The following is a 24512-nucleotide window of genomic DNA, read 5'->3' on the forward strand; positions in this document are numbered from 1 at the left end:
TTTTTATACACGACCTAGCAATTAGTGGAGATAAGATAGATAATGTTTAGGAGATAACTGGCAGAGACATAAGCAAACATAATGTTTTCGCAAAACTGACTCACAGCAAACATTCATTAACGTAATATCACCAATGAAACTATCTAAGACATAAACAACCGGATGTTATCATAAAATGCAAATAATTCAAAGGAAACGGGGAAGCCTATGCAATTAGTTAATTAATGATTTTTATCTTCTAATGAACCTAATACACACATTTACTAATTTATTTAATTTTGTTATAATCGATTAAATATGTTTAATATTAAATAAGATATTGTTAAAGTATTATTTTAAATAACGTCTCATTAAAAAAATACTTTCTCATTAAAAATTTTTGAATATATAAAAGTGCATAACTCATGACACTCATTGAAACGAAAAGATTCATATTCAAGTGTACAATTTACAAAATAATGTTGCTTTTTAATTGAAAATATTTTAAAACTAGTTGGATAGGTTCCACAGAAATTATTACTGATAAGAATAAACAAAAAAATTTATGATATTTTCGCAAGTTTTTGGACTCTTTTGATGTTTCTATCATATTCAATCGCATTTTGAAAAGTTATTTTAATGAATATCTCCAAAATAGTTGCTAAAATGAGGCGAGTTACATTGTTCAATCGTAAAACAATCTCTGATACTTCGTATAATAAGACATGCATAAAAGCTAATACTACATGTAACTTCCTAGTGTAAAATTCTACAATGATAAGTACTTTGTTGATTTTTGCAACAAATTAACTTATAATGCAAGTGTATATATACAGCTTCTTCTGTACTTTTTAATAATTGTTAATCGATTATATTTCGTCAAATAATATATTTAGACTTTAATAGTCTAGATATATTATTTGACGAAATAATGATGATGTTTAATAGTTAGTTATTTATTATTTATATAGTCTTGAATTAAATAATTTTTCAGTCGACTAAACAGAGAAGAAATGCTGTTTAATAAAGTATGTTTTTATTAAATGTGTTAAGGAAATGTATTTGAGAGATGAACCTTTTCAATCTTCCACATATTGTTCTAGAATGATCGAGCGAAAAATAATGCAAGTTACAAAGGCCGAAAATAGATTTTGCTACGAAATTATCGTAGCAAAATCTATTTTCGGCCATAATAATAACGCTAATCCTCGAAATCAGAGACCAATGTACGCAGTAATACGTATGATAAATTAAAATGTTTTTTTCTATTTACTATTCAACTACATAAATTATCTACTCATTAACCAAACATTTTTTTTTTAGGATTCCAATCTAATAGATAGTAAATTTCCTTCTAATAAATATTTTAAAAGAAGCTTGTTTGTATAAAACTATTGGTGGTAGGGCTTTATACCATCTCGTCTGGGTAGGTACCACCCACTCTTCAGATATTCTACCGCCAAATTGCAATACTTAGTATTGTTGTGTTTCGGCTTGAAGGGTGAGTGAGCCAGTGTAACAATAACATAACATCCAAGCTCCCAAGATTAAATGATGGTTTGATAAGTGTTATGTAATAGTTATTTCCAATTCGTGATAGATACAAGCTTAGCTAAAAATAAAATTGTCTACTTTTGTATATTGTAACTGCATTTTAGCATTAGTATTATGAATTATGATACTTTTTTAGAGTATTAATATTAGGGAATATGTGAATCGAAATCTATATTTGTAGTTTCTGTAAATAGTGAGATTTGTTACGCCCCTCTAGGTAGGTAGCACAAATCATTCTATTGCTGTTTTCTATTTAAATGGCGAGTAGCCCAATTGATAGTTACATGATATATAAAATCTTAGATCCCCCAGGAACGGCGTGTTGATTGGCATGTATAAGATCTTGAATTTTAATACGTATGTTAAGTGTTAACTCTGTTTCAATGGCACATATACATTACATATACATAGACACAAATGAAATATTTTGACGTTCAATTTGCATAAAACAATCATAAAATTATCATTAGTCGAGATTCATTATGTATTCGTGAAAATATCGTGTTTCAAAACATCCGCGAACTGTCGGAATTGTTGAAGTAATTTTGTATTATAATTAAATATACATTATTAGAAAACCATTTGTTATCCATAATATAATAGAGCTAAGCAAATCGCATGAAAGATGTAAATCTAAGTACTATTTGAACTTGAGAATACGTTTACTTTTAAAAAAAAACTTAAGATATCAATAGTAATACTATATGATAATTTTACTGATATACACAGATTATAAAACTAAAGGCATATGGAGCGCACGGAAAATTATAATGTAGCAACAAAAGCGAATACAAAATAAAAGCGAATGCAAATTCTCTCTCCTTCCTATGTGAAATCTGCCTTTTGTTTTATAATCTGACTATTATTAAAATAAAATGTCAATATTGACAAAACCAATGATTAAATTAAATAATTAAGTAACGACTTGGGATTTTACATCGGGAATTTTAATATGTTGTTTCCGTTGTTAAAGCAACAATAGACGGAGTATGTAAACAATGTAATCTCTGCGATAAGTTCTTGAACATCGGTGAGTTAAATTTCATTACGTAATTTTTAAACGTCCTTCGAGATAAAAAATATTCAAATTGATTTAAAATAACACATACATAGTTACTAGTATTTTTGACACTAATAAATATTATTAAATGTTTAAAAAAGTTATAAATTACTTATTTAATAACATAAATTCCATTTTAAAAATACCATTTTTGATGTTATCTATGTAAATCAATCCAATCTGCCAGTCTTTATGAAAAGAAAACATTTGAAATTTATTTCAAAAATTATTATTTATATTATAAATGCGAATGTAACTCTATCTGTCTGTTGCTCTTCAAAGATTAAACCACAGAACGGAATTTGACGTAATTAGGTATGATACAAGCTTAAAGCCCAAGAAATGACGTAGGATTTTCTGTGCCTAACACCTGACGACGCGAGTGACGCTGCGAATGTCAACTAGCTTTTAATATAATAAGAGATAATTTTATGTTATGTGCGCTACGCCCTAAAAATATAAAATATGTAAAGAAAAAGTTTAGATAATTTCTATTTTCACTACTAAATAATTTTAAAACATCTACCATGTAACGGGCCGCTAGTTCATTACACGCATAGAGAATAGAAATTGTACTTCAGCATTATTGCCACCATTCCATACGACCAGGGTCTGTGGATTAGCTATTTTCAATTTTAATCTGTATATATTAAGAAATATATTGAGAGTACATTTTCGTACACGTATCTTATGTACATCCTGCTTTTGTACATAAAATACATCCAATGAGAAAAGAGAGTCACGTGCAGTGATACTATACAGAATAAATCTTTGTTTTAACTATTTTCACGAGTTTCGTGATTATAGCTTCCCATCAAATAATGGGTGGGATGTTTTGTACCCCATTTCTAACAATCGGCATTAGATCAGCAAGGTGGAATAATCTCCAAACCCATTCCTCAAACAATAAGTAGACCTTTGTCCAGTCGTGGCACTCACATTGGTATGTGAATAAAAATAAATACCAATTTGTATGATTTAATAATTCTATAACTTCAATAATTTTAGCTATTAAGAAAAATATTCAAATAGCATATCATTATTTTTAATATAATAGTTGTAGTGATATGTCTAATAAATTTACAATTAATATGACCCATTCAATATTAGTATTAACTAGAACGTAAGTGATCCTCGAGTTAAAGTTAGCTGTTGATGTTCTTATCTCACATAGGAAGTTTGATTAAATTGAAACTGCCTTTCCTAGTAGTAATACCAATTATATATTTAATTTAATATTGTATCATTTATTACAGTAACAAAGATGAATAAAATTTTAATATTAATTAAATGTACATATATATTAAGGGCAAAGTAAAGCTTATGTTTTTGCGTTTACGTACGTTTGAGTTAACCCTTATGTAATATCGAAAGTGCTAGATGGATCTTAACATTGTGGTGTCGAGTCATTTAGCATAAATGACGCCTCAAGGCAGATGGAGCGTGCTAAGCATTATACTGAAGCGTGAAAAGCGAATACAACATCAAGAGCGAAAGCAAAATCCTGGTATAAGTGAAATGACGCGTCAAATTGTTAATATGTCAAAAGTAAATCGGATATCATAATTTTCATCCGTATTAGTAGTCTGGTTCTGGTATTTAATTCTGGTTTCCTAACGTTCGATTAAAAAAAAAATGAAAAATGATCATTTTACAAAAAACGTTTCCGAAATTGTTCAGATGACGAATGTTAAAATAAAATTTCCAAAATTAAGTTCAATCAAATAATTGTTATCTAAACGAAACAACATAACTAATTATATTTTCAAACGAGTCCAAAGCAGCGCTCTTATGCTAATTAGCGTAATTAATAAATCAATTGCTTATCAAATGATATAATTTAATGAAATGAAAATTTGTGTGGTAATCAATTATTCAAATGAATTATTTATAGAACCAAAATTTCAATGAAAATGCTATTCGTAATTTTGGCAAATAATTATGATATTTTGCGAAATTCATGTAAAGAGTAACTACTGAGTTTCATGACCGTTATTCTCAGTAGAATCTACATTTCGAAACCGGTGGAATGTATTATATATTCATTTATAGTTATTTATTTATTTATTTATTTATTTATTTATTAAGGCAAACACAACAGGTTACAATCACATAGAGATTGACGATTTAAAGTACCGTCATGAAAATACAAGAATTAGTTTCTATTTTTATTTTAAAGAAACCGTAAGAACCGTGTGCTAGCGAAGATAAAGTCACAGGTTCGATTCTGACTCTCCTGATTGTCATTTAAAAACCTAGTTCATCGCTCAGTAAGAAGATGAAAAATGTTTCTGGCTTATATAAATATATTTATTTTATTTAGATGCTTTGTTTTAAAAAAATAGTCTATTATTTTATATAAATACGTGAGGGTATTAACAGTTGATGTTGAATAAATGTACAAACATGTGACGCAGTGACATTACGTTCAGAAACAGCCGTTCGGTAATTTCTATATTTGAATAGCAAAAATTATTTAACATTTTGTTTTTTGTATAATCCATAGAATTCATTGCACGTATATATTGCGTGTGTCTTTGTGTAAACGACTCTATGTCAAAATGAATTAAAATGTTTGTGAGTTGACGGGCCGTTATCATGTTTGAACGAACAAACAAACAATATTCTGTACCACCAACCTTCATTACGATTACGTGATAACTATTTTTATATCAGCTCTATAAATTCTATCAAAAAGCATTTATTGATTTTTCTAATTATGGCATACTATACTTAGAATTATGCTATGATATATACTTCTATATCATTTATTAACTAATAATGTCTAATTCAACGATAAATTATAGGAAATTATAATAATGGGCGACAAATCAATAACATGGATTGAAAAGTAACATATAATCGTACAATCGAAATATTTATTATAAATAAATTCTTGGTAAGAATAACCCTAAATATAATTTATGGTATCTTAAAAGTAAAATTAATATTTTAAAGTAAACTTTCATTTTAAACGTAACTCTTAATCCCATCAAAACAGTTTTGGTGTAAATGTCTTTTATTTGGGAAAGAGTCATTAAGTTAAAAAATCAGAACATTATTGCAATTACTTTATTACTTATTTTAATTACTTTCACAGTTATTGGTCTAGATCTTCGTAATGTATTAATTTAAATAAGAGCATTTCAAAATTAATATTTATTTAAAAAACAAATTTTATGTTAATAAAATGACATAATTTAATATCTAAAGTAAAGAAGTATCTGAAATTTTCCGTACTTTCCTTGGCTCAGCGTATTAAATTGGGAAAGTTTTCACGAGATAAATAGCTTGAACATATCTTATAAAAATGTTAATAAAGTTTATATTACTTCTCTTATTTACAATGAACACGGTACAGTTAGAAAGAAAAACTTTAACTAAAATAAAGTTATTTTAGTCATACCTTTTTTAATGATAAAAATACTTTGAATACAACAATTAGACATAGACATTTCCTTTCTAGAACGTATTTACAGAGAGTGATTCAAAATCAATTTAAATCTATTACTTTAGTCCCTTTAGCGTAGCCAAGAGGCGAGAGGCGTAAAGAGGCGCATTACGAAAAGGTCCAACTGTACTTCCTCTAATCGAGCCGTTCAAAGTGTAAGTTAACTTATAAGCTCATTGATATATTTATTCTAAAAAGGAATAAAATTTAGGACATAAATATAAATTGCTCGTTCTAAGCCCTCTTACAATAATATTTAGTAATATATTTTGAACTTAAATTAACAAGTAGATATAGTATCAGAAAATATGATATGATAAATTTTCAAAAATTTAAAAACTTTGTATATCTACGATACAATGTTTGATCGTAAATAACTATTGATAGATATTTCGGAATTACTGAATTTAATTTTGTTTCAACAATTGTATTAATTAAAAATATTGTTTTAATTTTATTTATTTTCTTACTTCTTTCAAATAATTTAAATCAATGAATGTATTGGTATCAGTTTAATAATGATAAATATTCAATGTATATGATAATTAAACTATTAATTATTATTAATAAATTTTAATTTATTTATTTACTGTGATTTATCAATTTTTAATTATTATAGAAAAAAGCAATGACTGTATTAATATAATTGTTCTGAGCAAACCTCAATATTGTGTAAGTCCGTTATTTTAAAATATGTTTTGATTTTATTCTGGTTGTGTACCTACCTATAAATAAATGTTTTAAAATTTCTATACGTACTTATTATAATAATTGATATTGTATCTTATAGTATTTATAATTATTGTCCGGAAAGGAACAGCTGATAATAAGTGAAATCATCATCACGTATCTGCTTAGTTTCATGGTACCCTTATGATACAAATTCACCTCCTCTAACTACCTAACCTAACATGAGTTTTAGTGCTTAGAATGTTGCACCTAAGTTTTAGTTACCCTCTGCGTCACCTAGGATATGATCTTAAGTCAAATCAAGTAAGTTGTTAACTATACAAATTCAAAGAACCCCCACGAGCAAACAATAATATCAGTTTATCTGTATGCGCAGTTAAGCATTATCTATTATTACACTACGATTCCATTGGAAAAACCGCTCTGTTGATATCTAATTAGGTTGTTTTTATAATCTGTGATCAAACATTGAAAGGGGTATAAAAAGCTGAATACGCCACAAGATAGCATCATTCGAATAAACTCTCACCAGTAATTAATTCTGAAATATATTATATAATAATCAACTGAAACTTACCCAATTGATAATTATGAATTCAAAAATTATTCTCGCTTTGTGCATTGTTGTAAGTATTTATTATTTATTTATTTTTTTTAAATATAAACATATAATTTTTATTAATATAGAATAATAAATATTGCAATTACTACCTTTACAGATCACAATAGCAGCTGCAGTGCCTGCTCAACCCGGTTTTGCAGGATGGCCACCAGCTGGAGGTGTTAACCCTTGGATACCACCATGGGTCTCCTCAGCCCCGTGGTACCCACAATGGTCACCCTGTACTACGATTGGATCGTCCTGTCTTGACTGCACAACAAAGATGGTTTGCACTAAAGTAGGAGCTATACAAAGAGTATGCAGTGACCCAACCATGCCGCACTGTAATCTTGGTGAATGTTCGGCCACGCCTTCTGAAGAATGTGCGGTACCCGTCGTGCCCGCGACTACGGCTTAATGAGGATGTGTTTAAATGAATAAAATGCAATTATTGTTCTGAGAAACAAATACTAGTGCTTTGTAAATTTCTATAAATTAAAATTAAATTTCGATAAATTATAAAATAAAGTTGTGTATCCCTATATAGCATTTTCATTTCTTTGTAAACCCTATCATTATAGTTATACATACGTATTTACAAAATTAAAGAAAATTTAATAACAATAAAAAAACTATACCAATAATTTAAAATAATTGAGATTTAATTGTTATATACAATATTTATACATATACTTATTCTTCTATTGAATCTAAATCTTATTTTTAAATTATTTTATTCAACCAAATCAATTAATAAAAACATTGTGTAAATCGTAGAATATTGTCATAGCAATATATATATATATATTTTTAGAAAGAAATAAATATAATTAGAAAAAAAAAAAAAAATTTAATGTACCATTTAGAACAGAACTTATTGCACAGATAATAATTGAAGCTTTATTAACTTCAAATATTATGAAATCATTGTAATTTTTTTATAACTTTGTAGTTTCTTATATTGAACTGAAATGACGGAATATTATTAAAGACAAAAGTGCCTTTTTAATACTTTATGGAAGTATTTGGTACTGTAAGTCGCTTTATAATGAAAAAATGATTACATAGTGCTCTAAAAAATGTATGAATGTGATTCACCAATTCACGTAACAACAGCAATTTCGTAATAACTTTCTCATCTTAAGTTTTTTTTTTTTATTTTACATTTCTGTATATTTCAATTTATTCGATAAATTAACTGAAATACAAATATCCATTGTATATTATTATAACAATATATCTGATATAAAATCATCAATAATACTGTTATATCTTATATCTAGCCTCACAGACCCAGATTCATCAAACCCTTCACATGCTGAAATTCCATTTTTAAAAATGAAACCGTTCTGCGATTGCACACAAATCTTAACAATATTGCTTTCATATTGGCTTATATTGAATACTTCAAATTGACTTCAATCATGTATATCTACATTAAACGGCGCTTACACGAATATAACATGGGTACCAGCAAAATAAATACGAAAATGATATATTGAGTGTTTAATTAAATTCCGGTCTGTAACATTTGACACGCGACCGATTTAATAAAATAATACTATAAATTATAAATCCCTTTCGCAATTCACACATATATCGAATATCTCATCAAATATGTTAAAATTTTTTACTCAACTCGAATGTCTACACTCACACGTATACGGAGAACCAATTAAACACTTTACAAACTAAATGTGTGCATTTGCGATTAAAGTAGTAGATAAAAATGAAATGTCAACATATGAAAATCCAAAACTAATAAAATTTAAACATACTAAGATTTCTTAGGTTAACATTTTTGTAAAGGAAATATACAATTGTTTATAATCCAGCTTGGATACTCTCTACGCGTAGCAACATCGTCTCTAAATAGAAAATCTAAGCTTTAACTTTTGGCTTAGAATACAAATGAAAATCTATTTGATTTCTTTCAAATATTTGTAAATAATTTGTAATACTAAAATCACTTTTAATAAATTAATAACTGATATAAACTTTCTAGATATAAGAATACATATTATGATCATTTGTAGGCTGGGTGCGGACTAGCTCGGCCTGGTGAAAGTGGAGGCGGTACATCCCTACTTGAGTGGCTGGGTCAAAACGAAAAGCGACACACTCACATTCAGAATGACGCAGGTACTTACCGGGCATGGATGCTTCGCTAAGTACCTGCACGGGATAGCGCGGCGGGAGGTGTCACCCTCCTGCCACGAGTGTGGTGCGCCAGTGGATACAGTGTACCACATCCTGAGTGAGTGTGCTGCATGAGGGCACCAGCGGCATAACCTGGCGCTAACTATTGGCGGAGACCTCTCGCTGCCGAGTATCATCAATGGAATGTTCGGTAGCGAGACGTGCTAGTCGGAGATACGATCTTTCTGCAAAAACGTCATCGTCGTCGCGGAGCCGCTCCACCGAAGACGGCCGGGGAGGCGAAAAAGGCCATCATATGGCGCCGCAGGCATTAGGGGTTCTCAGCACCCTAAAAATTCCCTCTAGGTATTGGAAGCCGGCATATGTGACCGCCAATTCGTCACAGGGCGTCACGGTAGCATGCGAAAACGATCCCGTGGCGCCCGCCGACGAGACGAAGAGGGTATTCCGCTGGTTTCTTAGTAGGTATTCCGGTGTGCCGGGGCGCACTCGGCGTCCCAAATACTCCCCCCCCCCATTTCCACGTGATGGAAACGCATCACGCGTTTTCCCAACGAGTTAGAAAAAAAGGGTGCGGACCAGCATCAAAAAAATCCAGAAAAAGATAGCTAATCTGTATTAGACGCTGTTGAAAAGTTTCAGCTGGAAAATTATACTGTGGTGTTTGTAGTAGATTAAACCATTTGTTAATGTTAATTTCCCTGTTAATTACTTTTATTACTAACATAAGCCCTTTATTATTATAATTTCGTAATTGAGTCTCATTTGACTGAGAAAATAAATTATTATTATTTTTAAACTATTAACAGCCTTTACCCAACGTAATTTTGTAATGTGTTAATTCATAATTCAAGGTATTAACATTTGTTTTATAGAAACATAACATACTTGAATAAATAATCTTTGGCTTACAATTGATCATCTAGTGCTGAACGATAATCTAAAATATCCCCAGAAAACCATGTGAGACAGTTCCATGTGTATTATAATTCAATTCAGTTCCAGAGTGAATTACATTGTTTAATCGCTGAGGTTTGAAACCACCTTGGTGGCTGAGGCAAAATAGATTTATAATTGATGGATTTCTATTTTTACGTCAATTCAAAACTCAAACTCAAAACTCAACTTCAAGACTTCAAGACGTTTAAATAATATTAATTCCTAAATTTCAATTTTCATTTTCATTTTTCTAAACCTTTTTTACTTCTACATTTTGTAAAAAAAAAATTAAAATATAATATCACTAAATTTATAATAGCCGTATTTATATAAAAAAAGATAATATGATTAATTGAAATTCTCGTAATAATTTACAATTGAGGTGCAACTTCTGAACAAAACAATAAACTTTCCGTTGTTGACTACACGCTGTTGGAAAACCCTGTTTGCAATTTCCTTGTTTGTACTTTCTAAGCGGGGGATAGCTTGTTTAGATAACCACTGCAGTATAAAAGCAATGGAATATATATCTGCAATCATATTAATTTAAATCTAACAATGGCTGTTTCGAAAATCACTGTGGCCTTACTCGTTCTGGTAAGAAATTACAAACTACTACTATCCTTTTTTTTGTTATTTATGATGAGATATAACAGAATTAGCTTAATTTGTGCAATAGGAACATTTCGTGAGAAAAACTGCATATTTTGGATGAAATTCTGAACATGACTGCAGATTCTGAACGAAAAGCGACCCCATATTATATTTATTTCACACATAAAAATATTTTGCATATAAACACACATTTTAATAACAAAAACAATAGTAATCTTTTTCTGTATTACGTTTAAAAATGTTTCTTTGTGTTCGACTGAAACAAATATTAGTTCCACTTCGTACATTCAATACGAGAAGAGTAAATTCAAAGGATTTCAACGGAACGCTGTGAAAAGAATTCTAATAACGAAATTGTTACTCTTCAGATTGTATTTACATTAATCTTTAAAAATTTCAGAGTGCTTTATTGACTGTTTGTTACGGTCAAGTCTCTCAAGGTGGTCCACATGGGCCTCAAGGAGGGCCACACCAAGATCAAGGCAGAATTCGACGCCAAGCATCTCAAAACGAAGACGATATCAACGAAGTTAATGAAGACCAAGCTGGTCCCAACGTACTGCAAAACCCGCAAAACTGGACGACATGCGATATTACAGCTGTACCAAGAATATCTTGTCACGACTGCAACACGCGTTTAATCTGCAAACCAATCGGTGGTATTTTGAAAATCTGCAATAATCCGGCCAGACCTTACTGCAATTTCGGCATTTGTTCCTCTATACCAAGTACTACATGTGTTTAAATGCCGTAAATATTTTAAAAATTTAAACAATATCATTTGTTATATATTGGGATCGATGGGTATATGGTATAATTATAAAAAAAAAATCTATAAAACACATCTGGTTCTTTTAATTCGAAAAACCAAATATTTCCAAATGAAATCACACAGTTCTTATCACAGCCTTTGTCAGAAAGCCGATACAATTAACATTCTTCACTAACTGTCTGTAACTACACATGACAAAAGAATTCAATTAGGTTAGAGTTTATAGGAGCAGGATAAATGTTAGTGTTTAATGAAAATTCCTCGCCTTTGTAATTTAAATGATATCTTGCAACCCATGTCAGACGAATAAAAGCCCTAAATTCGGAAGGTACGGAGAAAATATGCTGTACGTAAATACTTGGCCGCTCAATTGCCAATTAAGCTGCTATTGGACTACTTGAAATATTAATCTGTGCAAAATAATAGAAGTACTTGGTAAAAAGGTATGTAGTTTCGTCAAATGAAACTGAAGGCAACTGTGCAAAATGGACCAACCCTAATAATATTTTTAGAAATTTAAGTTTTATGGATAAGTTCGACATTTCATTTCAGGTACTACTATTTTATAATGTCGAGAAGTAGATATTATTAATGATTACTTATAAAGAAAATGACTATATATTTTTACTATTATATTTCAACCATATTTTTATTTCGACTAAATATGACATTGACTTCAAATAATCATCACACGCTCTGTTATTTGTTACTTCAGCTTAAGCACTTTCAAATTTTCAAAGAAATATACGGATTTATTCAGAAATAAGAAATGAAGCCTCTCACTGTAATATATTCATTATAGCATCAAATTCCAACTTTAAACATTTTATTTTGATATGTAAACAAAAATCCTAGTCTCTGCACAGCTTATTGAAAATGCAAAACATAAATAGAATTTTTTAAAACAGTTTTTGAAGGTAGACAAATCGAACATCGTCGTAATTTTACTCATATACATCGACACTGCAAGAAGTAAACATCTATCCAAACCCTATTTTAGACGATGATGGCATTATGTTTGGTCCTTGTGCACGTAATTACATTGGAGCACTCACTCTTCCAACCCAAACATAGCAACACAAAGTATTGATCAAAAGGATGCACCACAGACATGTACTACCCATGTAATTATAAGTGTGCGTAAAAAAAATTCAGACTATATTCAAATTTATTTTAATTACCGCTTTTAAAAAATATACTTATTATTAAAATACTTTATGTATATAAATCATGAAATAAGCAACATGAAAACTCCGCGCAACACAAACAAGATGTCGTCAACATCATACGTTCACAAATATATTTGAATGTTTAGATATCATTATCTCGCCTGTTATTGTGACTATTCAATTTTATCAAGCTTGTTGTCGGAGCCATGCATCACGACCTCACGAGTGTTGCTCTATTGTTTATACGTGTCCGCGTAAGAGAACCGCCTTTACTCTACCGCTTGTATTTAATTGTTCGATTCAGAACATTGTTTGCTTTGGGTTTAATATCACGCTTAATACCAGGGTTGAGATGATCGTAGAATTTTTAAGATTTTGTAAATATTTGTCAGTGTAATCTTACTTGCCCACGATTAAAGACTTAAATTATATTTATGGTTTTTGTATGTTGTACGTTTAATGCATAGTTTCGTAATTACGAAATTCATTTAATACGACGAATGCATATATTTCGAAATGATTGTATTTAAAAAAAAGATTCTCCTTTTACATATATATTTATTTTCTTAATGGTATAGACTAATTATTTTAACATCAAAATTAAAATATAATATTAAATCATTTACATTTTATCCTAATAAGATGCTTTTTTTACGCTTAGACAAATATAACGTAAACCTCTGACGAAAAAAATAGTTTATTCAGCATGAGGGTAAACTTTGCATCTCTCATACCAAAAAGTAAAACGGGTGTTAACATAACAGTTCCAGGTTACGAGAATTCATGCTATAATACTTAAATAAATATATACAAATTAAAAATAAAAGACTACAAGAATCACAAAATAATGTTATAATGATTACAAAATTATCTACCTGTATAAAAGTATCTTCTTATCAATGTGTAGGAGAGTCGATATTATTTGTACATCTTAATTCTTATTATCCTTATTTAATTTTTATACGTGTTGTAAAGAGTATTTGTATTGTATTTTTTTACATCTACATAAATATACCGCTTATCCATAATTACCATTTCATTATACGTCTAAGCTTGTTAGGCTATGACTATCAATAGATTGCATTACAAATAGTTGAAAGTAGCATTTATAAAATTTTGCCAAGATTGATCAATTTTATGTTCTTCGAAAGTAAGTTCTCCGAACAAGTTATTGATTACATTTCTAGGTTTCCGTATAGAAACAAATTCGCTTATTTCAACCCTATCAAAATGACTTGTTCAATTTTAGTGATACCATGTACGTTACATTTAATTGACACAAATAATTACTACAAATTTATTTATTATAATTATAATTTATTTATTTATTTTATTTAGAATAAACACAATCAAAACTTTTGTGTCATGATATACATGTGCATTTTTATTTTCTGAACATATCATTATATTTATCACAAAATGTATCACGTGCGTGCGTCACGTTATGCCCAGCAGATGTGAAACATCGAAATTGTTAGTTGAAAACTTACTAAACTATTTACATATATATTTCTTATTATCATACTAATATATAGCAACGAAGTATATGTATATACTAATGTAAAAGCGGAACAAAGATTCAAAAAGTGAAAACGCAAATATTATTATATTAGGTACCGTGTAATGATAGCGTTCTGACAAAAACACTGTATTTCAAAATGGACACACAAATCACAAGTAACATAATATTGAACGTTGCAAGACTGAACAGTTCCTAGGCAGGTAGTGTCTCGGCAGACTTTCACTAAGCAACTGTTCTGAAAGCACGCCACACTCGCCACCTATAAAATAAAGATGACCCCATACCATGACCGTATTAATGGTAGTTAATACGATAAATTTAAAATTATAATATAGTAAAAACACATCAATGATATCATTACTGTTATATTCAGTCATCCTTGCGACCATCTATCGTAGGCATCTCTGTGACTGGCTTTCAAAAAAACATAAAAATTCAACTCTGTGAAGAGTAGCTATATAACTTATTATATATTACTACATTATCTCTTTTGTAAAATATTATATACCTCATAACGTTAATATCTATTATCTAATACTATCTAAAATCCTTCTAAAATAACCTTTACCTAATCCAAAATAAATAGGTAAACATTAAAGATTAGGTTGGAAGAAAGTTTTAATAGTAGTATTTTGTAGGCTGATACCTACTTGAACGCACTAAAATTAGAAAAAGCATTACACTATTATACGTTTACTTCATTAATATTTATAATTAGCAAAAAATTAAAACAGTTAAAATAATATTTTTTTGGACAATATTGAACATCGTAACATAGACCAAATCCGAAATCACATTATCATAATAATTAAAAGCATGAATAATCCTACATTTAGAACAAATGAACAATAAAATATCATACATTATGTTAAGACGACAGCCCTGTCGCTTGGAATTTTGCACAAATGCTATTATTTATCAGTAGTATATAAACTCGATTTACTTTCTAGCTTTCAATCAAATCGAACATCATCACTACGATATAGTTTCATACTTCAAAAAAAACTATTCAATAAAAAAATGGCAGCTGGCAACATCTACATTTTCGCTTTCTTTACAGCGCTGGTAAGATAAATTTGTTATATTTTTTGGATGAAAAGCATCCTCTTTTTTTGAGGAGATGATAAGAGTCTTATTTACCCCGGTTCTCCATGGGTTGGTGGAAATTCGTTTGTCAGAATTTTATCTGAAACCGAAATTTTCCTTAATTTCGGACGGTTAATAGATTTGTGAACTTTAGTAAAATCCACATGAATCGCCATACATTTGAAAGATTAACATTAATATAATTGTAAGATAAATATAAGATAAATATACTTTATTGTACACCGAAACAAAAAAATACAAGAAGCAACACAACAAAATAGAAAACACTGTACAAAAGGCGGTCTTATCGCTAAAAGAGCGGTCTTAGATTAGATTGTAATAATTAAAGAAGATAAATTATATAATCTAATCTCGGTTTTCATTTACAGGTAGCTGTAAACTTAATTTTCGCCGAAGAGAGTGCTTTAGAACAGGGATCAGAGTTCTTTGACCAAGTAGATGTTGGTGCTGAAGCTGAACGTGAAGCGAGGTCACCGAACGAAGAGGGCGGCAGACCTCAAGAGAGAACGTTCTTCAACCTATTTCCTGTAACGACCAGCTGCAACTATACCTCACAAGTATGGCAATGTTTTATTCATGAAAACGTCTTTTTGGTTTTGTTATTTTTTCACGAGAGACTACAATACTGTTATCCATATAAATAATGTACTCTTATGAAATTGGAAAATATTTTCAAAATATTATGCAGTGATGTGATAATTTTAAAAATAATTTAGAAACTTAGTACGTATGGATTGAGAAAAAGCGTCAATGCCTTAAAACATCATTAATAAATAACAATAGTGAAGTCACAAATGATGACTATTCTAAACGGAGCCTAGTCAACTATAATACGTAGCATTATAATACGTTCTGCGTAGTGATATCTGATGGGACAACTAATCGACTCTACGGCAGAAAGCTCGGACACAGGTGGGCTTACGCATTTAGCTGTAAGGGAGAATAATACTGTTAGCTCCTTAATTCGGATGGCTATCGGGAATTTCTTGACATAGAAATCCAAAAACTTAGATACTAAAATTATCTACAAAGGCAACGAAACGAAAATATAAATTTGAGTTGTGCATAACTAAAAGAATACTAATATTTTTCGAAAATTTGCAAGACTATTTTGATTTACTGAATATGAACTTTAATTATAAATCCAAATTATTTTCTCAAATGAACTCAACCTTTGGATAAAATCTTCGTAACCTATGCCATGGATATTTTTCTACAATTATGTACATAAAATGTGTTTTTTTTCAGGCCGGATCCACTTGCGCCAGCTGTACCCAGGCACTCCGCTGTCTTGCTAGCGGTGTAGGCATTGTACGTAACTGCCGTGGACTCCTTCCTTACTGTAACGGTGGAAGATGCTCATTCATTCCCGGCTCCGCTTGCACATCCGGTTAAACCAATTATACAAACATATCGTTAAACAGGTAAGAACAATTTCTATAAATAATAATAATGTTTCCGTATACATTTTTTATTAAAAAAAAATGCAATTAATTTAAGAATTTTTCAAGTTATTATAACAATCATCATTATCTAAATATTAGTAAAGATTTACTTTAGAAATGTATGCAAATAAATATAGTTTACTAAGCATTGCACGCATACATATACTATGTAAAACATACATAGAATATTCATATTACATATAATACAGCTTCCCTTTATAAGACAGCGAACTATGTATATTAAAGTAAAAATCTTTAAGCCGTCCGCATTTTAAGGAAACTTTATCAAAAAAATATTCACTGTATATCAGCGTAGTGTTCAAAATTTTAAGTCGCTTGGCTTGAGGTATGAGCGTTTTAGTATTAAATTGTTTTGATTTTAAATATATACAATTTTTCTTTTGTTCCAGATCACTACATCACAATGAAAAAAAGTAAAATAATTGAAATGTAATCAGAATCATAAAATTATTTGAAATAAATATTTATTAGCGTCCGCATTCGTTTTACTATTGCAAAATCTTTTTCTTTAACCATTAGACTAACTCATTTAATCAATTATAATTTAGTTTCTTCTTTGGAAACATGAAAGTGATATTAAAATAATGAATTATAATATTACGACACTGTATATAAATAAAACAAGTATATAATGACTGTATTCATTTATTTACAATAAATAGGACTCTAGTTGATTAAATAGTTACCTACAATCTTAAAAATACATCAATAATATCTAAAAAGACAATGGAAAGAAGACTACAGTACAACATTTTCAAAATTTATTATCTTTATGTGGTCACCGAAAATTGCTTGCTTATTGTCCAAGATAAGAATTAAATATATTTATTAATAATGACATTAAAGCTCAAAGCTTAAAACGTGACATGAAAATTCACAAAATAATCAAACTGCTTATTTGTCAAACACAGCTACTCGTAATTCTAGTCAGGAAAGAGACCATTTTCGATATGTTAAACATTGAATGTAGGAATTATCACAACTCGTAATATACAAGGGAATTTAATATTATTTAAAACATTTATTGTAAGAATATTTTCAGATAAATTTTAAACACGTATCTAATTTTTTTTTTTTTTTAGTTTGACTAATATTTTTTAATTTTGTATCTATAATAATCAATTTAGACACGTAATTTGCGATTGGCAATGTAACCTTAAAATTTATCTAGAATTAAAGTCGTTAGTATGCATCTGGTAGTCACGATCGAGCCAATGTCGTCATCTTAAGTATATCCGAAGTTGCCATAACCGCTAGCCTACCATTGATAAATTTCAATACAATTTAATGACTAAATTTATTGTCAGAATTTCAATAAACATGATCCCACAGTTAAAACTCATATAATTATATATCTGTTACCAGTGCTATGCCATAGTTGTCTGTGGATTAAGTCGAAGCTTAAATACCGAGAAAAAAGACATAGTTAAAAAAAAAAACAAATTATACAATATTTTTTAATTTTATTATGGTTTAGCTTCGACCAAGCCGAGTAATTTTCTATCACTCAGCTTACAATGGCATAGCTACTGGTTCTTACGACGACTTGGTAGACTGCTGTTGCGGTAATTCTTCCTAAGAAGAATATTATCGACGGCTGGAAGCACCAAATACCGCTTTCCTGAAGAGTGATAAGGGACTTTTAATGACCTGAAGTAATAAAACTTAGGGTTATCTTTGCTCTGCCAGCGGTTTTTGGCAAATGTATCAGGATTTTTCAAAGATAAAGGAGACTGGGGAAGCGGCATGTTCGGTAGATCGTTGTTCAGCGGTCGGTGGAGGTACCGGCCGGTCGGGTGCGAGTTAGCAAGTACTGGCGGCGACGGTAGGTCGGAGTCGTCTGAATCGAAGGATGTGCTAGCTTCGTCATCAGAGAAATATTCCCTGGGAAAAAATAATTATTATTATAGATTCAAGTATAGCTGATTAGCATACAATTAATTCACAATGTATATATTTACTTGAATGCCAATTCAAAAGAATAAAACAAATTATACTATATTTAACCCAATAAATATATTAATTGTATAAAATTATGCAATTAATTTTAATGTACAATTACAATACAATACCTAATCCCGAAATTCTCGTCAGGGGAATGCTTCCTGAAAAACATATTATACTTATTAATAACAAAATAGTTTGTCATACACACAAAACGTAGACACTAAATTCACAACAGTTTTAATCATTAACCTATTAAACACCGATCAACATAAAGTGGAATGTTGTTAACATATATTTTGAAGTTATTTGAAAAATTGTAACAATATTTAAGAAACATGCTGTACAGTGCCAAAAAAATTCAAATACTTTTCGATAAATCTTCCATTTTTTTTAAATAAACAAATAGGACATCGATACTAAACATTTAAAACGTGACACCTCTAAAACATTTAACATGCCTCTAATTGTTGCTTAGCTTCAGAACCTCTTTGAAAAGCCTTAAAGCACACCCTAATCTACACATACTATAACAGTAACTGCAACTATAGTCGTATTTTAAACACCTGTATAATTCTTGACTAGGCAATAACAATCTGGCTCTTCCAGACCTACTGTATCGGCCACCAGAAAATCTAAATGAGGGCAATAAACCTAACCGGGCCAACGACCCAATATGACGTTTTTCAAAATTTTCACGCGCTATATCCTCATCATCTGTAACAGATGTAAATTCTGCATAACAAAGTTTTAAACTTGATTAATAACCCAAATTAACCTGTAACTCACCTACAGATCGTTTATCTTCATTTTCATTATCGTAATCTTCTGGAATATCAATATCATTACGGTCGAGCACATCAGGAATAGAATATATGGATCGTCTGCTTCTAGTATTACCAGCGGAGTCGATATAAATTGGTCTAAAGAGACCATGTGCTGGCAACCCCATTGAACCTCTCTTAAGATTCCAATTATCATCGTAGTCCATTTTTGAAACAAAACCTGGTGGAAATCCGACATCACTTCGTTTAAACACTTGAGAGAGCGGCGGCAGCATGTCGGGGTTTATCGATTGTTGGAAATCGTACATTTCATTGATATTAAACGGGCCATCCATTTCTGACAGTGGTGGTACGGGATTTTGATAGAATGGATAATAATATTCATCACCAACAATTTCGTCTTTTTTATGAATCAATCCATTACGGGCTAAGGCTTGGATATTGCGTTTGTCATTTGGCTGATTATATTGTCCTCTCCCGAAACGATAGCCATCTCTTGCCAAAGACTGTATGTTTCTTTTCATAGCTGAGTAGCTGCGGAGTCGCGCGATGGAAGCCAAATTCCTTTTATCGTGAGAAACATCTTCATCTTGTTCTTGCTTATCTGTTTCGTCGTAGGGTGATCTAAAGGTCGGAAGTTGACCGTTTTTTGCCAATGTTGAGATACTTCTTTTGTAACCAGAAGCTGCACTTCTCAAATATCCGTCCCTAGCCAAGGCTGCTACATTTCTTCGTGGAAAAGTCGGCCATGTGTTTGAAGAAGTATCAGTAGGTAACCCTATAACCTATTATTGAAAATGTATGTTAATGAATGTTAGTCATATAATAAATATGATAGTCTGAGTGCAATAAACCTCACCTCATTGATATACATAGAATACGCCAAAATAAGTGTTGTTAAACTTATAATCCCGCGTCTATGTCTTCTGAAACCCAAACGTGTAAAACCCTTCATCTAAAAACAAACAATTCTCAGTTTTATAAAAATTTGCTTATCGTCTTTTTTTTAAATAATTTATTACCTACGTTGCTTTAATTTGATTTGAAATAAAATATTATTCATGTTTTGTTGATACGCATTATTATGAAAAGTTAAATTCTAATTCTTATTGAATTACAGTCTCAAAGTTTGTACAAATATTGTACGAGTATATGGTAGTTATAAGTATTCAATCGTAAAAAATGTACACCCAGCTTAGAAAGGAATGTCTAAAAACTTAGAAATAACAACTAACTTAACAATTAACTAATATTTCAGAAAATATCTGCGGAATTATAAACCTACCAAAATTCCTTATTATATGTACAAAAGTTTCATTTACTCTTAATGAAACTTTGGACCAGATTGTATAATTATATCGCTAGCTTATGTACCCAAAACAATATAAAAATCCCGTAGGAGTAAAATTAAATTAAATTTTAAATTTAAATATTTTAAAGTGAAATTTTTTTTATCTAAATGCGAAATTTATTTTAACAGGAAACTAGATTTCAAAACGAACCACTACAACTGATATCTGCAAAGGATATAAAAAATCTCGGCAATAGTCACTCTGAAGATACAAACATGACAGATTCAATTAAGCGAGCGCTGCGTTAGTGGTCTCAACTTCAATATATCGCTATTTCCACTCTCTCGCCGATACATTGACATTCAAGGTATAATGGAAATTTTATTACATTTTAGACGCTGCCTCGTGTAAATGCCGTACAGTTATAAAACGTATATTAATTTTTAATGAATTCATACTACGTGTAGCTGTTCCCGTTTTGCGGCGTTATTTAATATTATAATTCTATAATAAATTTCATGTTGCTAAATGCGACTGCCACAACGTAAAAACAAAAGAAGCTCTCAAATTTATAGAATCGATTACATTTAAAAAAAACACCAAGTATATTTTTGAAGATGTTAAATTTATTATCATGTTAAGTTTATAAAGTGATAGTAGTTCGGTTTTCCCGTATCCGCGCAACAACTCTTAATCCGATTGATTAAAAAAGGTTTCGTTAAAGAATTATTTTATAAAAACAGTCCTGGCAAAAAGTAACTCGGTTCACTCTTATATGTACAAAGGACCCATTTTTTACTAAGGAAATATTATAAAGTACTACTTCGTACGGTTTAAAGTATTTCATGAATATTCTGTAGTTATGAAATATTATAAAAATTCATAAATTTAATTTCGCAACATCTTAAAAATTATAGCTACTTGTTCGAAAAATATCCGAAACTCCAAGTCCATTTATATTGTTAGTTTATTTTACTAGATTTATGCAAATATTATTTATTATCATAGTAAAAAAATCGCTACAAAACATTCAAGAATAGTTTCTATGTTAGATCTGTAGAAATGTATCTAGAAAGCAACAATTTACCTTTCATAGATAAGTTTCAGTAAAAAATCATTTTTTTTATTTTTTCTACCGTATTAGAATTATCGAATAAAAAGAAACAAATAAACATATTCATTATCACACTTAATTAGAAAAAGCCCATACGGGACGGGACAAGATGTTTACTGGTTTAAATACTAATCGAAATAAGCACCAAAACACCTTACTTACGTTTTCAACCTACCTTTTTTTTAGATGTACCTAATTTATATTAAACTATTATTTATATTAAACTTATATTTATATAGGCGTTACCTGACATTATGTACAACGTTTTAAAGGGTTCAGTCTCATAATAATAATAGAGTAACTTTCAAATGGGCTTAGGTTAGTAAAGAACCTACAAGAAAAGTGTGAAAATTGTGATTTGATTATATACGTATTTATTATATTATATACGTATGATTATATTCGTATTTTGATTTATACGTTAATTAATCCATTCATCAATTAGTATTAAATAACCCCGTTAGAGATAAAATATTATTCTACAGTTAGTTACATTACTATAAATTTTAAATGGGACAAAGATCATATCTTTAAACTAGATAATTTAAGTTGTGCAAACGTACCTATTTTATTTTTAGTTTTTACTAAAATAAGTTTAAACTAAAGTAAATTTAATTGCAACAGTAGTCTTAGTTTCTGAAACGACAATATTGTGACAATGCAGTAAAGTAAATTTATTAAAGAAATACTTCACTAATACTAATTCTGCTCGTTTTCTTGCTATTTCTAAAAAACATTTTGTAAAATTTTTTTTTAATTGGAATTGCGTTACAATTATTTTTTAACCATTTCATATTTTTATAAAAGTCACGTAAATTTTAACTTGTACTTAATTAATTATACTTACTTTCACTGTCGGCTTGACAGCTGTCTATCACACACAAACTTTTTAATATTTACTCAGGAGTTCTTTTAACTTTATGATCTTGGCGGGAATGATGTGTATTTCAGGGAGTTAGAGCTTTTTATACCGTGATTTACTTTCAATGCGCATGCGCGTAGGATAGGCTACTTTTGAAAGAGGATATTTACGAAAATATGAGTCTTATTAGTATGTATATAAGATCGAGGTAATTTCACGTGCATTTCTGTCTAGGTGTACTTAGGGGAGGAGTTTTCGAGGTACTTACACACTGCAGAATATGCACTTTAATTGATGGGCACTTAGTTTGCTTGGATTCATTTAAATTGAGTGCAGGTGGGTATTGCCTTATATAATTATCTTTATAAATGATCGAAGGCCTTACTGGAGGTCGCTATTGCGAAATGCGTTCTCATACATATTAATCAGGCCTTACATTTACTTGAATTCCTGTCCCTAAGGGTATCAGTTTAACATTTGTTTATTTACTTCAATTACAAATAAATAATACCTATTTATTGCGACCCTTCTTTCCATCTATGTATATAATTCATTTACAGAGGTTAAGAGTCACTGAATGTATTTTAAGTTGCTCAAAACAACAAATACTACTTGTACTTGTAAGTACTCGTATGTAACGAAACGATAAACATTACCTATATTATTATAATCGCGAGAATAATATAAAATGTTGTCAATTATGCATGAACCTTTAAATCTATGTTTTTATGCAGCAGGTTACGTTCATAGCAAAGCTATTATATATTTTTTCTATGACATGCTTAATTAATATTTACCTTATTCATGTACCTATAAGCATTGTATGGCTTATATTTTTACTTAAGCTGTTACTGACTTCCTAAGTTAAGTAATTATTACCGGTATATAAAATTAAAATAATATAAAAGTAGATGTAACACTATTGGACTCTTTTGGAGGAGGTTTGGAGCTTATTCCACGACGCTACTTCATTGCCAGTTTCCTCACGAACCTTCGAGCACGAAATGAATTATAAACTCATAAAAAACACATGAAATCTCAGTGTCACTTGCCTAAGCTTCAACTCTCAATCTTTGTTTAAAATTAACATATTTACTGTGCTATATTATATGACTATTTATTGACTATTTATTATAGTATAACTAACCTAAAATGGCTTACGTTACTTTTATCAATAATCACTATTGTATTTTTTTATTATTGAATCAAACTAAAGAAAATTACATTAAATTTGATTAATAAATCGAGATACGATAACGAAACAACTCTAATGAATAAAAGTTGGACACTCCATTAAAGTGCATAAAGTTTCCTTTGTTACCTGAATACAAGACATCTAAGTGACGGGCAAAACAAATAACTTCTGTGCCTCGTTATACTTCAAGAAGTATCAACTACCTACTATTGTTTAATTATTAATATTCTTATGA

The 24512-nt window shown here is 29.9% G+C and overlaps 4 protein-coding genes across 4 annotated transcripts; 3 read left to right on the forward strand and 1 right to left on the reverse strand.

The window, feature by feature from the left end:
• The first annotated feature begins 7242 nt into the window (after nucleotides 1-7242).
• On the forward strand, nucleotides 7243-7873 carry LOC125069895. Its single transcript, XM_047679499.1, has 2 exons — nucleotides 7243-7360; nucleotides 7454-7873. Exons 1-2 carry the CDS (start codon nucleotides 7325-7327, stop codon nucleotides 7751-7753), a joined length of 336 nt encoding a protein of 111 aa, XP_047535455.1. The 5' UTR covers nucleotides 7243-7324; the 3' UTR covers nucleotides 7754-7873.
• A 3078-nt stretch (nucleotides 7874-10951) lies between these two features.
• LOC125069828 lies at nucleotides 10952-11871 on the forward strand. Its single transcript, XM_047679418.1, has 2 exons — nucleotides 10952-11031; nucleotides 11450-11871. Exons 1-2 carry the CDS (start codon nucleotides 10993-10995, stop codon nucleotides 11792-11794), a joined length of 384 nt encoding a protein of 127 aa, XP_047535374.1. The 5' UTR covers nucleotides 10952-10992; the 3' UTR covers nucleotides 11795-11871.
• Nucleotides 11872-15440: 3569 nt separating this feature from the next.
• Nucleotides 15441-17578, forward strand: LOC125069745. The gene is made up of 4 exons (XM_047679312.1): nucleotides 15441-15577; nucleotides 15988-16176; nucleotides 16868-17043; nucleotides 17475-17578. The coding sequence occupies exons 1-3, from the start codon at nucleotides 15533-15535 to the stop codon at nucleotides 17012-17014; spliced, it is 381 nt and encodes a 126-aa protein (XP_047535268.1). The 5' UTR covers nucleotides 15441-15532; the 3' UTR covers nucleotides 17015-17043; nucleotides 17475-17578.
• Nucleotides 17579-18187: 609 nt separating this feature from the next.
• On the reverse strand, nucleotides 18188-23154 carry LOC125069774 (neuropeptide-like precursor 1). The gene is made up of 6 exons (XM_047679345.1): nucleotides 23068-23154; nucleotides 20674-20769; nucleotides 19819-20599; nucleotides 19596-19746; nucleotides 19158-19190; nucleotides 18188-18969 (listed from the first exon to the last, which is right to left on the reverse strand). The coding sequence occupies exons 2-6, from the start codon at nucleotides 20767-20769 to the stop codon at nucleotides 18612-18614; spliced, it is 1419 nt and encodes a 472-aa protein (XP_047535301.1). The 5' UTR covers nucleotides 23068-23154; the 3' UTR covers nucleotides 18188-18611.
• Between the last annotated feature and the right edge of the window lie 1358 nt (nucleotides 23155-24512).

Source organism: Vanessa atalanta, chromosome 16 (genome assembly GCF_905147765.1).
Source record: "Vanessa atalanta chromosome 16, ilVanAtal1.2, whole genome shotgun sequence".
NCBI classification, from domain to species: Eukaryota; Metazoa; Arthropoda; class Insecta; order Lepidoptera; family Nymphalidae; genus Vanessa; species Vanessa atalanta.